Source organism: Delphinus delphis, chromosome 11 (genome assembly GCF_949987515.2).
Source record: "Delphinus delphis chromosome 11, mDelDel1.2, whole genome shotgun sequence".
In the NCBI taxonomy this organism is placed as follows: domain Eukaryota; kingdom Metazoa; phylum Chordata; class Mammalia; order Artiodactyla; family Delphinidae; genus Delphinus; species Delphinus delphis.
This window is the reverse complement of record NC_082693.1, coordinates 98,026,252-98,041,615: the sequence shown is the minus strand read 5'-3', so window position 1 is coordinate 98,041,615 and position 15,364 is coordinate 98,026,252. Positions and strand designations below refer to the sequence as shown.

Here is a 15,364-nt window from a genome sequence, read left to right as displayed (position 1 = left end):
ACGGCGCAAGGCCCTTCCCGCTCTTTTCTGGCCGGCGTGTGAGGACGCGGCAGAGGCGCGGAGGGCGCAGCCATGGGCCGTTTGGAGGTGCTGCTTGTGGAGAACTTTAAGTCGTGGCGGGGCCGCCAGGTTATAGGCCCCTTCAGGAGGTTCACCTGCATCATTGGCCCCAACGGCTCCGGTAACTTGGGACCTAGAACGTCCCCACCTGCCGCGGTCGTCCGGGCCTCTTCCCGCCTGAGGGGACGTGAGGGTGGCCTCGCGGCCTGGACTCGGGCTCGACCCTCGCTATCCACCCCGGGGACGGGGGATGGGGTGGGAGGCGACCCTCAGACTCTGCCCAGGGCGGGTTGGAGGTGGCAGGGAGTTGCTTGCCGTCCACCCTAGGTTGACACTAGCCCTCGGCCCCGGACCCCCGGCCCTCGGACAACACCCCCAGGGGCCTGAGCCTCGCCCTCGGCCCCGGACCCCCGGCCCTCCGACAACACCCCCAGGGGCCAGACCCCCGCCCTACCCCCCGCCCGAGAGGCTCCACCCTGGACCCTCCTCTCCTACCCCCGCCCTGCCCCCCCCCCCCCGTGGGCTTCTTCGGCCCTCAGCTTTGGTCACCTTTCCATCCCCTTCCCTTTCTCATCCAAAAAGATTAAGTGGGAGCGAGATCGGGAGGAAGTCATTGGTTCCGAGGAGCCCGAACAACCATTTGGATCCAAGGAAGCTTCGCAGGAATATTGTGGAAATGGCCGCGTTTGTTGAGCTTATTCCTGAGTTCCTGGCCCCGCTTTTTTTTGTTTAATCCTCACAAATGGCTATGATCCCCATTTTACAGTGGAGAAAACTGAGGTTCAGAGGGGCCAGATGAGTTTCCAAGGTTGCCCAGTAAGGGGCAGAGTCTGAACTGGAGTTGGGGCCTGGCCAGGCTCCCTTTGGCTCCATGATGGGAAACTGGGGTAATGAGCAGGGCAGGTGGAGTAGGGCCTAAAAGGATCGTGACCTTGAGAGCCTTCTGAAACCTGGAGTCTCCAGTTTGGCTCTCTTAGCCCAGCTTTCCTTTCTTAGCCTCAGTAAATCAATTTATTTGACAGACATGAATAGGACACTTGAAGGTGTGCTTTCCCCGCACACCAAATCTGGAATATAATTACTGTGAAACTATTGTGAAATCTCTGTCGCCTTATAAAACAGCTGCTGTTGAAGGTTTTCTTTTGCACTTAGTATATGCGAAAGAATACCTGAGCTTAGATGCATTCACGTATTTGAAGATTTCCTTGCCTCTTCTGTGTAATATATTTCCTCATTTTCATTTTATTCTGTTATCAGAAAACATTGAAAAAATAATTACTGGAATCACTCCTGCACTGTTACCCTAACTAATCTTCTCCACTCTTTTATTGGGAAGTTGCTGAGCCCACCACCAGGGGATTTTCACCTTTTAACTGGTGATTATGTGAAGGGTTGCTCAGTTACATTTTGCAACTCCAAACAGTGCAATACTTGGAATGAGTATCTGCGCAGACTCTTGAACATCGTTTAGTCCACTTGAACTATATGCCCATTACCATTCAAGATCCTGTGAAAATGGTGCTTTGAACTTGTTTAACCTAGTGCCAAACGAGTTTCAAAATAATATTATTTCTTTTCCTAATTTAAAAATACTTTTTGTGATTAACAACATATCTTAACGTGATTGTGAAAATGCCTGTACAAATCCTCTTGCTCTCCCTAGATCCACATGCCCTGGAAGCTCAACTCCCCTCTAGAGAATCACTGGTATCCTAGAGACTATGCATAGAACCGGGTAAAGCCATTGTGGATCATTTCAGCAGTGTCTTCAATACCATCTGTCCACAACAGAAATTTCTGGTTTACTTATTTTTCAATTTTGCCTAAAGTGTTAACATTCTTTTTGCTATATGAAGGCCCAAACTCAATATAGTACTTATCCATGACCGATTTAATGGATGATATTCTATTTGTGTTCATTTGAGCACTTGTTGGTAGATCATCATTTTTAAAAATCTTACAGAATTACTGGCACATTCAGATAGAATTTGTTAAACCAATTGATAATTTCCCATCATGCTCATTTCCTGTTATACTTTAATTTAGTTAGTCATACTTTTTGTAATAATTTTCTATTGTCACTGCCTGCCAAAACTTGACATGTTCTCATTTGTTTGTTTTTATCTATTTATTTTTTAATTTTTTTACTTTTTCAATTTTTTGGCCACGCCACATGGCACGTGGGATCTCAGTTTCCCAACCAGGGATCGAACCCACACCCCCTGCATTGGAAGCATGGAGCCTTAACCACTGGACCACCAGGGAAGTCCCTTGTTTGTTTTCAATAAAATCTAATTTGGGGCTTTTTATAGGTAGCAGAAATTTTTCATTTTAAATTTTAACATTCGTGTTTTCCACTCAGATGCAGCAAATAAATGGTTGTTGCCTATATATAATGTTAGGAGCAAAAGAAGGTGTGTAGATTAAGACAGCTCCTGCTCTGAAGGTATAGGGAGTATAAGAAAATGACACATTAATTGAAATAGAAAGCCAGGTAACACTGTTTATGAAACTTTAAACAAGAAAAATACAACATCTGATTTGGGGAGTTTTGAGCAGGAAGAGGTGAAGATTAGGAAAGGTTTTCTAGAGGAGTTGGCATTTGACCTGGGCTCAAAGCATAAAGAGTATTTTTCCAGGGGTTTGTGAAAGTCTATTTGTGGGGCAGGTAATAGTCCAAATTGGCCAGAATATAGTGCATATTTAGGGAAGTTGTGGGATATAATGGAATTCTGTTGGATAAGTTCTTGCTAGAGTGAAGAGTTTATATTTAACTTTCTGGAAAAAGAAGTTAGACTTTGAAGGATTTTTATCAGTGAACTACCACAAGGGTGCCTGAGTCTGTCTAAGGCCATCCTCTCCACTTGTGCTTTGGATCCTGTCCCCTCCTCAGTTCTTTGCTTTTGTAATTATTATCTTTCTCTCTTGAATTGTATCTTTCTCCCTTATTGGATAATTTTCATTGGCATAAATACATACATGCCTTATGAACACTCTCAGGACATCGAGGATCAGTTGATGTGTGAAAAGCAAGTATAGTACAATGTTAATTATAGAATTTAGTGGTGAATATATGGATTTTTACTATGAAATTCTTTCAACTTTCTTGTATGTTTGAAAATTTTATGATGAAATGCTTGGGGGGAAATCCCTTGAACCTCACTGTCTCCTTAGGCTATTGCCCCATTTTTTTTTTTTTATCAGTACAGCAAAACTCTCTGAAACCATTGTCTGTAGTTCCATTCTCTTCTCAGCCGCCTTGATTCAGTTCTCAGCCTCAAAGTCTACTGAAATGACACTTATCTAGGTCACTGTTGAGCTATATCTTATAAAAGTCAGCGGTTAGTTCCCTGTCCTCATCCTGTTTGACATTTCAGCAGTATTCCATTCATTTAAAAGTAATTGAGTGCCTACTGTGTGTCATGCACTGTTCTAGCTTGTTGGGGATTCATCAGTGAACATGATATAAAAATTCCTGCCTGTAAAGAACTGACATTCAAGTGCAGAGAGACAGACAACAAACTAAATATGAAAAGTATATAGAATATTAAAGTGTTAAGGGTTTTTGGGGGGGGTTTTTTGTTTATTTTTTATAAATTTATTTATTTTTGGCTGCGTTGGGTCTTCGTTGCTGTGTGCGGGCTTTTCTCTAGTTGCGGCGAGCGGGGGCTGCTCTTCGTTGCAGTGCGCAGGCTTCTCACTGCGGTGGCTTCTCTTGTTGCGGAGCACGGGCTCTAGGCACACGGGATTCAGTAGTTGCAGCCCGTGGGCTCAGTAGTTGTGGCTCCCGGGCTCTAGAGCACAGGCTCAGTAGCTGTGGCGCACGGGCTTAGTTGCTCCGCGGCATGTGGGATCTTCCCGGCCCAGGGCTCAAACCCGTGTCCCCTGCGTTGGCAGGCGGATTCTTAAACACTGCGCCACCACGGAAGCCCCTGAAGTGTTAAGTTTTAAAGAGAAACAAGGGAGGGGAATAGTAAATGCTGGGGGTGTTTTAAAAGAAGTTGGTCATGGGAAGGCCTTGCTGTCAGGGAGGCAAGGTAGACCACATTTCATCTCTCCCTCCTTTCCCCAGGTGGTCTTATCCAGTCCCATCCTTAAGCTACTGACTTTCCAAATTATATTTCCAGCCTATAATATTTAGCATTTAGTTTTCTATTTCTAGTAGCCACCTAAAACAATATAATCGGGAAGAGTAGTTAATTTCCTCTCCCCCACCACTACCAAACAACAAACCTGTTCCTTCTTAGGTCTTTACCAGCTCAGTAAAGGGCACAATTTACTCATTTATTCAGACAGAAAGCCAGAGTAATTCTTGATTCCTCCTTTTACCTTCTACACCCCACTTTCCTCATCCAGTCGCCTATAAATCTTAATGACTCTACCTCTGAAATGTATCCAGAATCCAATTGTTTCTTGCCACTCTTCACTACTACAGTTGAAGCTGCTAGAGCTCTCATTTGGACTATCGCTATAATCTCCTAACAGGTCCTTCTGCTTCCTTTTTTGTCTCTGTGCAGTGCATTCTCACTGCACTTGGAGTAAAATCCATATTTCTTACCATGATCCACAAAGCCCTTTATAATCTGACCCCTGTATGTTTCTCTTCTCAAATATTCTCTTCCTCCACATTTACTGTTCTCTGGTCAGAATTGCTTTTTTAGCTTTCCTTACACAGGCCAAGCTCATTGCTATTTCTGGGTTTTAGCATTTTCTGTTCCTTGGACTTAGAATGCCTTTCTCACAGGGTTTCATATGGCTGCTACCTTAATAAATTCTCCATCATCCTTGATAAATTCTCCCTGTCACAGCCAATACATTACCCATCATTCCAGTCCTGCCTCCTTAATAACCTTGTCCTCTTCCCTCTGTTGCCGCTATCACTTTATTTCACACTCATCATTTCTTCCTTGGATTAATGCAGTCACCTTTTAGCTAAGTTCCCAACCTCTGGTCTTACCCTACTTTAATCCATGTGGCACACTGCTGCCACAGTAATCTTCATTTGTTCCTTCAAGAAAGAAGATTCATTTTATTTTTTTGAGGAAAAGGCATTTGACGAAATTCAATATCCATTTCCATCAATAGTTTTTTTCCAGATGGTGTGATTTTTCAGGTGATTTTTAAAATACTTTTCTGTTTTCCAAAACCCTACATTGAATGGTTTACTGTTCTAATCAGGATAAAAATGTTATTTTAAAAAAACATTTTAGATAATCCAGAATGGCAGCTGAATTCTTAAAAATAATATTTTATTATTACAAAAGCACTATATATGAATTGTAAAAAATTAGAAAATAAACGAGTAAAAAAGTAAAAACATATTCCCACAATCCAGACAGTACTACCGTAATACCTTAGGACATGTCCATGTAGATCTTTTTCCTTGCAAACTTTTTTTTTAATGAAAATGAGGTTATACAATACATACTGTTGTATAACTCACTCTTTTCAAACAATTATCCTCACCTTTCTTAGTGCATTTCATCTGATGCATAGCTCAAATTCACATTTCCTCAGTTTACTCCATAGTGTTCTTTGACCAAACCATTTTCCATCCCAGAATCACATATTGCATCTGATTGTTATATCCCTTAGATCTCTATTAATTTAGCATAGTTCTTTTTTTAATTTATAATAGACTCATTGAAAAGGTTGAAAACGTTTTTCCATAGAATGTTTAGATGTGTCTGATTGCTTCCTTATGATGCAGTTTAGTTTGTTCCTCTATCCCCTCTATTTTTTTGAACTGGAAGATGTCTAAAAAGTTGATGGTTTGAAATTAAAGATTTTTGGCTAGACTTCATTTTAGGTGCTATTGTGTACTTCACATTACCTTATATCACATAATTTCTGGTGATGCTAAGATTGACCCCTGGATTAGGGTGGTGACAGTGATCTCTCCATTATACAGTTAGCTGTATGTAACCTTTCTAGCCTAGTGTTCTAGTGTTACTTTGGCATTATACAAATATTCTCTATCAACCATTTACCCAAATGGTTTTAATGCCAATTAATAATCTTGCCTGAGCCAGTATTTCATTCAGATTTGCAAAACCAGGTTTTTCTAATCCTGTCATGCTTTCTACATTCATTGGATGATATTCCCATATTTAAAAAAAAAGTTTTATTTCATTAATTGGGGTTATTTGATTAACGTAAAATGCAGTTTGCACTGTAAAATCAGAATAAATGCGTGCCCCTTTTAGTTGGTATTTTCAAAGAAAAGAGTTTTGGGTTTTTTTTGCGGTATGCGGGCCTCTCACTGTTGTGGCCTCTCCTGTTGCGGGGCACAGGCTCCGGATGCGCAGGCTCAGCGGCCATGGCTCACGGGCCCAGCTGCTCTGCGGCATGTGGGATCTTCCCGGACTGGGGCACGAACCCGTGTCCCCTGCATCGGCAGGCAGACTCTCAACCACTGCGCCACCAGGGAAGCCCAGAAAAGAGTTTTAATAGGGCAAATAGTGAAAGTGAGTTTTTCTTTTTTTGTTGTTGGTATCATTATGGACACATGGATTTTGTTTTCACCTTTTATTTGATTTTATTTTTTTTGAATTTTATATTATTTACTTTTTTATACAGCAGGTTCTTATTAGTCATCAGTTTTATACACATCAGTGTATACATGTCAATCCCAATCGCCCAGTTCATCACACCACCACCACACCCCTCCACCGCCGCTTTACCCCCTTGGTGTCCATACGTTTGTTCTCTACATCTGTGTCTCAATTTCTGCCCTGCAGACCGGTTCATGTGTACCATTTTTCTAGGTTCCACATATATGCGTTAATATACGATATTTGTTTTTCTCTTTCTGACTTACTTCACTTTATATGACAGTCTCTAGATCCATCCACGTCTCAACAAGTGACCCCATTTCGTTCCTTTTTATGGGTGAGTAATATTCCATTGTATATATGTACCACATCTTCTTTATCCATTCTTCTGTTGATGGGCATTTAGGTTGCTTCCATGACCTGGGTATTGTAAACAGTGCTGCAATGAACATTGGGGTGCATGTGTCTTTTTGAATTATGGTTTTCTCTGGGTATATACCCAGTAGTGGGATTGCTGGATCATATGGTAATTGTATTTTTAGTTTTCTAAGGAACCTCCATACTGTTCTCCATAGTGGCTGTATCAATTTACATTCCCACCAACAGTGCAAGAGGGTTCCCTTTTCTCCACACCCTCTCCAGCATATGTTGTTTGTACATTTTCTGATGAAGCCCATTCTAACTGGTGTGAGGTGATACCTCATTGTAGTTTTGATTTGCATTTCTCTAATAATTAGTGATGTTGAGCAGCTTTTCATGTGCTTCTTGGCCATCTGTATGTCTTCGTTGGAGAAATGTCTATATAGGTCTTCTGCCCATTTTTGGATTGGGTTGTTTGGTTTTTTAATATGGAGCTGCATGAGCTGTTTATATATTTTGGAGATTAATCCTTTGTCCTTTGTCCGTTGATTCGTTTGCAAACATTTTCTCCCATTCTGAGGGTTTTTTGTCTTGTTTATGATTTCCTTTGCTGTGCAAAAGCTTTGAAGTTTCATTAGGTCTCATTTGTTTATTTTTGTTTTTATTTCCACTACTCTAGGAGGTGGATCAAAAAAGATCTTGCTGTGATTTATGTCAAAGAGTGTTCTTCCTATGTTTTCCTCTAAGAGTTCTATAGTGTCCGGTCTTATATTTAGGTCTCTAATCCTTTTTGAGTTTATTTTTGTGTATGGTGTTAGGGAGTGTTCTAATTTCATTCTTTTACGTGTAGCTGTCCAGTTTTTCCAGCACCTCTTATTGAAGGGACCGTCTTTTCTCCATTGTATATCCTTGCCTCCTTTGTCATAGATTAGTTGACCATAGGTGCATGGGTTTATCTCTGGGCTTTCTATCTTGTTCCATTGATCTGTGTTTCTGTTTTTGTGCCAGTACCATATTGTCTTGATTACTGTAGCTTTGTATAGTATAGTTTGAAGTCAGGGAGTCTGATTCCTCCAGCTCCGTTTTTTTCCCTCAAGACTGCTTTGGCTATTCGGGGTCTTTTGTGTCTCCATACAAATTTTAAGAATTTTTTTGTTCTAGTTCCATAAAAAATGCCATTGGTAATTTGATAGGGATTGCATTGAATCTGTAGATTGCTTTGGGTAGTATAGTCATTTTCACAATATTGATTCTTCTAATCCAAGCACATGGTATATATCTCTCCATCTGTTGGTATCATCTTTAATTTCTTTCATCGGTGTCTTATAGTTTTCTGCATACAGGTCTTTTGTCTCCCTAGGTAGGTTTATTCCTAGGTATTTTATTCTTTTTGTTACAGTGGTAAATGGGAGTGTTTCTTTAATTTCTCTTTCAGATTTTTAATCATTTGTGTATAGGAATGCAAGAGATTTCTGTGCATTAATTTTGTATCCTGCAGCTTTACCAAATTCATTGATTAGCTCTAATAGTTTTCTGGTGGCATCTTTAGGATTCTCTATGTATAGTATCATGTCATCTGCAAACAGTGACAGTTTTACTTCTTCTTTTCCAATTTGTATTCCTTTTATTTCTTTTTCTTCTCTGATTGCCGTGGCTAGGATTTCCAAAACTATATTGAATAATAGTGGTGAGAGTAGACATCCTTGTCTTGTTCCTGATCTTAGAGGAAATGCTTTCAGTTTTTCACCATTGAGAATGATGTTTGCTGTGGGTTTGTAGTATATGACCTTTATTATGTTGAGGTAGGTTCCCTCTTTGCCCACTTTCTGGAGAGTTTTTATCATAAATGGGTGTTGAGTTTTGTCAAAAGCTTTTTCTGCATCTATTGAGATGATCATATGGTTTTTATTCTTCAGTTTGTGAATATGGTGTATCACATTGATTGATTTGCATATATCGAAGAATCCTTGCATCCCTGGGATAAATCCCACTTGATCATGGTGTATGATCCTTTTAATGTGCTATTGGATTCTGTTTGCTAGTATTTTGTTGAGGATTTTTGCATCTATATTCATCAGTGATATTGGTCTGTAATTTTCTTTTTTTGTCATATCTTTGTCTGGTTTTGGTATCAGGGTGATGGTGGCCTCATAGAATGAGTTTGGGAGTGTTCCTCTGCAATTTTTTGGAAGAGTTTGAGAAGGATGGGTGTTAGCTCTTCTTTAAATGTTTGATAGAATTCACCTGTGAAGCCATCTGGTCCTGGACTTTTGTTTGTTGGAAGATTTTTAATCACAGTTTCAATTTCATTACTTGTGATTGGTCTGTTCATATTTTCTATTTCTTCCCGGTTCAGTCTTGGAAGGTTATACCTTTCTAAGAATTTGTCCATTTCTTCTAGGTTGTCCATTTTATTGGCATAGAGTTGCTTGTAGTAGTCTCTTAGGATGCTTTGTATTTCTGCGGTGTCTGTTGTAACTTCTCCTTTTTCATTTCTAATTTTATTGATTTGAGTCCTCTCCCTCTTTTTCTTGATGAGTCTGGCTAATGGTTTATCAATTTTGTTTATCTTCTCAAAGAACCAGCTTTTAGTTTTATTCATCTTTGCTATTGTTTTCTTTGTTTCTATTTCATTTATTTCTGCTCTGGTCTTTATGATTTCTTTCCTTCTGCTAACTTTGGGTTTTGTTTGTTGTTCTTTCTCTGGTTCCTTTAGGTGTAAGGGTAGATTGTTTATTTGAGATTTTTCTTGTTTCTTGAGGTAGGCTTGTATAGCTATAAACTTCCCTCTTAGAACTGCTTTTGCTGCATCCCATAGGTTTTGGATCATCATGTTTTCATTGTCATTTGTCTCTAGGTATTTTTTGATTTCCTCTTTGATTTCTTCAGTGATCTCTTGGTTATTTAGTAACGTATTGTTTAGCCTCCATGTGTTTGTGTTTTTTACGTCTTTTTCCCTGTAATTCATTTCTAATCTCATAGTGTTGTGGTCAGAAAAGATGCTTGATATGATTTCAATTTTCTTAAATTTACTGAGGCTTGAATTGTGACCCAAGATATGATATGTCCTGGAGAATGTTCTGTGCGCACTTGAGAAGAAAGTGTAATCTGCTGTTTTTGGATGGAATGTCATATAAATATCAATTAAATCTATCTGGTCTATTGTGTCATTTAAAGCTTCTGTTTCCTTATTTATTTTCATTTTGGATGATCTGTCCATTGGTATAAGTGAGGTTTTAAAGTCCCCTATTATTATTGTGTTGCTGTCGATTTCCTCTTTTATAGCTGTTAGCAGTTGCCTTATGTATTGAGGTGCTCCTATGTTGGGTGCATATATATTTATAATTGTTATATCTTCTTCTTGGATTGATCCCTTGATCATTATGTAGTGTCCTTCCTTGTCTCTTGTAACATTCTTTAAAGTCTATTTTATCTGATATGAGTATTGCTGCTCCAGCTTTCTTTTGATTTCCATTTGCATGGAATATCTTTTTCCGTCCCCTCACTTTCAGTCTGTATGTGTCCCTAGGTCTGAAGTGGGTCTCTTGTAGACAGCATATATATGCTGTCTTGTTTTTTTATCCATTCAGCAAGCCTGTGTCTTTTGGTTGGAGCATTTAATCCATTCATGTTTAAGGTAATTATCGATACGTATGTTCCTAAGACCATTTTCTTAATTGTTTTGGGTTTGTTTCTGTAGGTCCTTTTCTTCTCTTGTGTTTCCCACTTAGAGAAGTTCCTTTAGCATTTGTTGTAGAGCTGCTTTCGTGGTGCTGAATTCTCTTAGCTTTTGCTTGTCTGTAAAACTTTTGATTTCTCCATTGAATCTGAATGAGATCCTTGCCGGGTAGAGTAATCTTGGTTGTAGGTTCTTGCCTGTCATCACTTTAAGTATATCATGCTTCTTCCTTCTGGCTTGTAGAGTTTCTGCTGAGAAATCAGCTGTTAACCGTATGGGAGTTCCCTTGTATGTTATTTGTCGTATTTCCCTTGCTGCTTTCAATAATTTTTCTTTGTCTTTAATTTTTGCCATAATTTTTGCCAATTTGATTACTATGTGTCTTGGCATGTTTCTCCTTGGGTTTATCCTGTATGGGACTCTCTGTGCTTCCTGGACTTGGGTGGCTATTTCCTTTCCCATGTTAGGGAAGTTTTCAACTATAATCTCTTCAAATATTTTCTCAGGTCCTTTCTCTCTCTCTTCTTCTGCGACCCTATAATGTGAATGTTGTTGCGTTTAATGTTGTCCCAGAGGTCTCTTAGGCTGTCTTCATTTCTTGTCATTCTTTTTTCTTTATTCTGTTCCGCAGCAGTGAATTCCACCATTCTGTCTTCCAGGTCACCTATCTGTTCTTCTGCCTCAGTTATTCTGCTATTGATTCCTTCTAGTGTAGTTTTCATTTCAGTTATTGTATTGTTCATCTGTTTGTTTGTTCTTTAATTCTTCTAGGTCTTTGTTAAACATTTCTTGCATCTTCTTGATCTTTGCCTCCATTCTTTTTCCGAGGTCCTGGATCATCTTCACTATCATTATTCTGAATTCTTTTTCTGGAAGGTTGCCTATCTCCACTTCATTTAGTTGTTTTTCTGGGGTTTTATCTTGTTCCTTCATCTGGTACATAGCCCTCTGCCTTTTCATCTTGTCTGTCTTTCTGTGAATGTGGTTTTTGTTCCACAGGCTGCAGGATTGTAGTTGTTCTTGCTTCTGCTGTCTTCACCTTTCTTTTAAATCCTATTATTTTTCTCTCTGGTCATCTATGCAACATTCCATTTCTGAGTCTAGAGCAGGGGTCAGCAAACTATTTCTGAACTTGGCACAGCTTAATCAGGCATTGAAGAACTTCCCAAGTGATCCTCCCTTTCTTGCTGCCTGCTCAGCTGAAGACACTCATTTTGCTTCACAGATGTATTCGCTTCTGTCCTACTCTTGAGCAAGGAGAAGCAGAGAAAACTGAGCAGCTCACAAGGTGGATACTGTTAAAAAAGAAAAAAAAAAAGGACACCTAGATTTTCATTGGTGCAGTGTGTTTTGTTTTGTTTTTTTATAAATTTATTTATTTTTAGCTGTGTTGGGTCGTCATTGCTGTGCGCAGGCTTTCTCTAGTTGTGGTGAGTGGGGACTACTCTTTGTTGCAGTGTGCAGGCTTCTCATTGTCGTGGCTTCTCTTGTTGCGGAGCACGGGCTCTAGGCACACAGGCTTCAGTAGTTGTGGCATGTGGGCTCAGTAGTTGTGGCTTGCGGGCTCTAGACCTCAGGCTCAGTAGTTGTGGCGCACGGGCTTAGTTGCTCTGCGGCATGTGGGATCTTCCCGAGCCAGGGCTCGAACCCGTGTCCTTTGCATTGGCAGGCAGGTTCTTAACCACTGTGCCACCAGGGAAGCTCGGTACACTGTGTTTTTAATCCACCAAAATCATTCTTTTTGATGCTCAGATTTTCATAACTTTAATCAGTGGGAGCTCCTTCAAGCTGCCTCCTGTGTCCTTTGGTCATGACCTCATTAATATTTGAAAGCTTCCTTGCTTTCTAACGTAAGATGTCCCAGTTTTCAGGCTTATCTTCAGTTTTCTCTGCCTCAGACTTGGCCACTTCTCCAATGATTTCTGGTTTTTTTTAGAAGTTAAGGTATTAAAGACCGCCATCTGGGAACTAGAATATTCAGTGCATTTGGGTAACAGTGGTTCTGGGTCATTTCAGAGGATGGGGCTAGAAAATGCATAAAGTGCTTTTTCAGATTTGTTCTTTTTTTTAATAATAACAGCTTTATTGAAATGTCATTTGCATATCATAAAATTCATCCTTTTAAAGTGTACACTTCAGTGATGTTTAGTATATTCATAGAGTTGTATAACCATCATCACTATCTAATTCTAGAATATTTTCATTATCCCAAACAGAAACCTTGTACCCATTAGTAATCATTCCCCATTATCTCCTCTCTACCCAGTCCCTGGCAACCACTCATCTACTTTCTGTCGCTATGGATTTGCCTATTCTGGACATTTCATATAAATGGAATCATACAACATGTGGCACTTTGTGTCTGGCTTTACATTTCCATTGTCAATGAATAAGTGTTCAGATTTCTCCACATCTTCACCAGCAGTTGTTTGTTATTGTTTGTGTGATTTCTTTTAGCCATCCTAGTTGATGTGAAGTGATATTTCATTATAGTTTTGATTTGCTTTTTCCTAATTACTAATATGATTTTGAACATCTTTTCATGTTACAGTAATTTTTAAAATTTGAGTTCATGCTGATATTTTCCCATTCACTTTTTTTAAAAAATTAATTAATTAGGCTGCATTGGGTCTTTGTTGCTGTGCGCAGGCTTTCTCTAGTTGTGGCAAGCAGGGGCTACTCTTCGTTGTGGTGCGCGGGCTTCTCATTGCAGTGGCTTCTCTTGTTGCGGAGCACGGGCTCTAGGCACACAGGCTTCAGTAGTTGTGGCATGTGGGCTCAGTAGTTGTGGCTTGCGGGCTCTAGACCTCAGGCTCAGTAGTTGTGGCGCACGGGCTTAGTTGCTCTGCGGCATGTGGGATCTTCCCGGAGCAGGGCTCGAACCCGTGTCCCCTGCATTGGCAGGTGGATTCTTAACCACTGCACCACCAGGGAAGTCCCTCCATTCACTTTTAACTGTGTTTTCACTGTTCCTTGCTTTTTGTCATTGTAAATATTTTTTCTTACTCTGAAAATCTTATTTCCTAATATGACTAATATAATTACTTATTTGCTTTAACTTAAAATATAAAGAAAACTGTCTTAAACCACCAATAACATTATAAATGATAAAGCAACTGAAGGAAATTTGAAATTCCTTTGTACTTCTTTTTGGTTCTTAGAATGGATCCTACTAAGAACGTACAGTCAGAATTCTGTGATCTGAAGTCCCTTGAAATAAATCATTTCTCAGTATGCCTGTGTTACCAATTTAATATTCAGTTAAGTTTACTTGTTTGTGATTGTTTTCATTTATGGGATTTTTTCAATTTAGGTTTTTTTTTTTAAAAATCAGGAATGCATATACATACTTTAAAGGTCAAAACTCTATGGAAAAGTATACACAGAAATCTTGCTTCTACCCCTGCTCCCTGTATCTGTCAGGGTCCCAACAGGAAACAAGTGGCACACTCAAATTAGGACAGTTTGAGGAAGATTTATTTACAAAGGGACTAATTACAAAGGTGTGGGAGGGCTGTAGAGGAATCCCAATGAATAGAGGGATCACACAGCTAGCAGCAGTGGAGCTGCTGCCACCCCAAGGCTCAGAGAGGAAGGAACCCACAAGGAACTTCAAAAAGCCAGTGACCTGGTGTTGAAGGACACAGCAAGTCAGAAGCCACCTTACAGAGGAAAATAGGGAAGTAAATACCCTGACCTCACTCTTTTCCCTTCTTCCCTCCTGCCAGGGCTCTCCATTGGCCAAATCCAACTAGAAGCTCAAAGGCATGAGAGCTTGTGGATAAAGGCAGAAGCAGGGTGAGGCAAACAGAAGGGGTCCAACTCAGTTTCTGTGTCCCGCTCTTCTTCACCTTCTATACATAACCATTAATTTCTTGATTATCCTTCAGTGTTTCTTTATGCAAATGCTAGGAAATATGTGTGTATTGTTATTCCCAACCCCACACTTTTTCTTTAAGTAAAAGTTCGTATTTGGTTTTTTGCTATATATGCTGTTATGTACTTTCCTTTTTTCATTTCCCACTTCCTCTTCTGTTCTCTTGTTGCTGTGTAATTCTCCATTGTGTGGCTACATAGTTATTTCAAGTGGTCCTTTAATTTTTGGACACTTAAGTTGTTTCCAATCTACTTCTGTTAGAAATGACTTATAATTGTATAATTGTGTATTTGCCATTGTGTAGTTTTGCACATGTATCAGGGAGATAGATTTCCAGAAGTGGAATTGCTGGTTCAAGAGCTAAGTTATAATTTAGTAGCTATTGCCAAATCACCCCCATAGTGGTTGTACCATTTTGTACTCCCAACAGTCATTTAATGAGAGGTCCTGTTTAAGAATATGTTTTCAAAATTTTGGATTTTTGCCAGTCTAGTAAGTGAGAAATGGTAGTCAAAACAGTTTTAATTTACATTTCTCTTATTATGACTGAGCTCAAGTGTCTTTTCATATGGTTAAGGGCCTTTTGTATTTCTGTTTCTCTGAATTGCCCTTTTATGTTCTTTGCCCATTTTTCTGGTGGGTTGTTATCTCAGAAATCCTTATAAAATGTATCTGAAAACGTCACTGCTATTCCTAAAATCCTTTATGGCTTCAAATAATCTTCAGCATGAAGTTTATTTCTCTCTTATCATTTCCAACCTTGTAAGCTTTGCTCCACCTCTATATTATTACTTACCCTTTTCTCACTGGAATGGTACCTTGCTTTCCCATTTG

General features: G+C 39.6%; 1 protein-coding gene across 1 annotated transcript in view; it reads left to right on the top strand.

The window, feature by feature from the left end:
* The first annotated feature begins 72 nt into the window (after positions 1-72).
* The window catches only part of SMC1B (structural maintenance of chromosomes 1B), an 85,506-nt gene continuing 70,214 nt past the window's right edge, over positions 73-15,364 (top strand). The window contains exon 1 of the mRNA XM_060026004.1: positions 73-181. Within this exon, the coding sequence (XP_059881987.1) occupies positions 73-181 (109 nt within the window). The remainder of the gene's footprint in view (positions 182-15,364) is intronic.